Source organism: Mus pahari, chromosome 19, assembly GCF_900095145.1.
Source record: "Mus pahari chromosome 19, PAHARI_EIJ_v1.1, whole genome shotgun sequence".
NCBI lineage: Eukaryota > Metazoa > Chordata > Mammalia > Rodentia > Muridae > Mus > Mus pahari.
This window is the reverse complement of record NC_034608.1, coordinates 12,349,433-12,351,560: the sequence shown is the minus strand read 5'-3', so window position 1 is coordinate 12,351,560 and position 2,128 is coordinate 12,349,433. Positions and strand designations below refer to the sequence as shown.

General features: G+C 52.9%; 1 protein-coding gene across 1 annotated transcript in view; it reads right to left on the bottom strand.

The window, feature by feature from the left end:
- The window catches only part of LOC110336886 (PNMA family member 8A), a 12,031-nt gene that overhangs the window by 405 nt on the left and 9,498 nt on the right, over window positions 1-2,128 (bottom strand). The window contains 3 exon segments of the mRNA XM_021219627.2: window positions 605-869; window positions 871-1,134; window positions 1,136-1,897. Coding sequence (XP_021075286.2) covers window positions 605-869; window positions 871-1,134; window positions 1,136-1,897 — 1,291 coding nt within the window.

Below are 2,128 nucleotides of genomic sequence, written 5' to 3'. Positions count from 1 at the left end.
CCATCAGTAGATATTTACTGCCTGGGGATCTCCTGAGACAGGGGGCCATCAGTAGATATTTACTGCCTGGGGATCTCCTGAGACAGGGGGCCATCAGTAGATATTTACTGCCTGGGGATCTCCTGAGACAGGGGACCATCAGTAGATATTTACTGCCTGGGGATCTCCTGAGACCAGGACCTTGGCCACCCTACCCCCACCCAGCCAGGCCCTAGAAACATTAGCTTTAGGGCCCTACACCTTAACAGACTACAGAATCTCAAATTGTAAATTTTTATGTAGCCCAGCTGATCTTAAACTCTCATCCCTCTGCTTTGCCTCCCAAGTGCTGGGGTTACAAGCATGTAACAATGTAGCCAAAACCGCTACATTGTTATGGAGGGAAATGGGTCAGATGGTCATGGGTCAGCCTTGACCCCAATGATGCCTAGTAAGGGCTCTAGGAGGGAGGCCCAGGCTCTTACTCCATAACCCTCACCTAGGAGGGTGGCTTATTTTTACCTCCCCCAATACCCTGAGGTCCTCCTGGTTACCCTGTTATGGACCCCTCTGCACCCCACCGAACCCCACCTTAACTAAGCAAGTCATCTCCATGCGCATTCACCTTTGGAGACTCCCGGGAAGCCTCCCAGCTTGGTCTTCTGAGGCCTGGATGTTGAAGCAGGTGCATCCTCAGGTTGGGTTCCCTGGGGAACTGACACAACCCTTCTAGCACCAGGCCCTTTCTTCAGAATCGCTGTTTTATTCTTGGTGGCTTCAGAATCAACCAGGACATAGGAGAGAGCCCCCGGGCTCACCATCTTCTTCTTCTTCCTCATGGCGGCAGGGATTTTGTTAGAGGCCCAGGTCATGGCTTTTTTCTTTGGGGGGGTTCTCCCGTCCACCATCTTGATCTGAATCCTCTAGATTTCTGGGGCTGTCAGCCGCAGGCAGCGCAGTCCGAGGAAGATCGCTGGGGTCCCTCCAGAGTCTTTTCTTCTTCCATACTGTCTCCTCCTGCTTCACAAAGGGTTTCTTGTTGCTCTTGACAGACTCTGGGATCTCTGAGCTTTGGGCAGCTTCACCAGCTTCCAGATTAACCTTATTGTAATTGCTGCCTTGGGGTTTCCTCCAGCATATTGGTTCTTGCTTAAGTTTTTTTTTTTTTCTGCTTCCTGCTCCTGGATTGAATCTTACCTCCAGGCCTGCGAACTAGAGGTTTTGGAGGGTCACCATGGTCCTCTGTGTTCTTCCAATAGTTTCGGTCCTCCATCTTGAAAGCTGAGCCCACTTCGACGCCCAGCCCGGGTTCCTTCTTTACTCCCTTCCTCACCGTGGAAGCCCAAGCCGCCATCGACTCAGCCTCAGCAGCCTCCTCAGCCCTCGCTTCTTCCTCTCGATTACAGATTGCAGCATCCATGTAGAATATGACCTGTACTACTGCGCCCAGGAGCAACCCCAAGGTTTCTGCCCAGTTCGGTGGAGGCTGGTTTGAATTCGGTAGCGGTGGGTTGGGGTTAAGCCTCAAGAGGCGAACCACATCCTCCCAAGTGCGTCCTTCGGCATCCAGGAATTCATTCAGATTTTTAAAAAAGTCGTCGTCCCGGGTGGGGTCCCTGCAGACTACTCTCCAGACGCCGCCCCTCCCTGGGAACTCCCGGGGTATGGAGCTCAGATTCACACCTTCGCTGACCTCAACTAGAGCAGCCTTCACCCTCTCTTGCCTCAAAAACACTTTGTTGAGCACACAGTATGTGCCCAGTGGCAGGAGGACCCCATTTAAGGTCGCCTCAATTTCTGCGTGGCTGCAGTGCTCAGGGATACCAGTGACCAACAGGGATCTGTGGATGTCCATTCCCATGCCCCTGCACCAATCCTCCAGCAGGTTCATGGCCATAGGCTCCGACGTCTTCCTGCTCTACCTGTGCATGAAAGAGAGAGGCTATGAGGAAGGGGGTGGAGGTAAGGTAAGGCTCCCCAAATATGAATCCTGCAAGGTGACTTTTATATTTTGGGCAGATAAACCAAGCAGCAGACCAGGCCAAGGTGTTCCACGTGGGAGAGGTTTATTATGCGGGAGTGGGGGAGCAGCGAAGCGGGTAGAAGGGTAGAGAAGAGCAGAGAGAGAGAGGGGAAGGGTTGGCTTCCT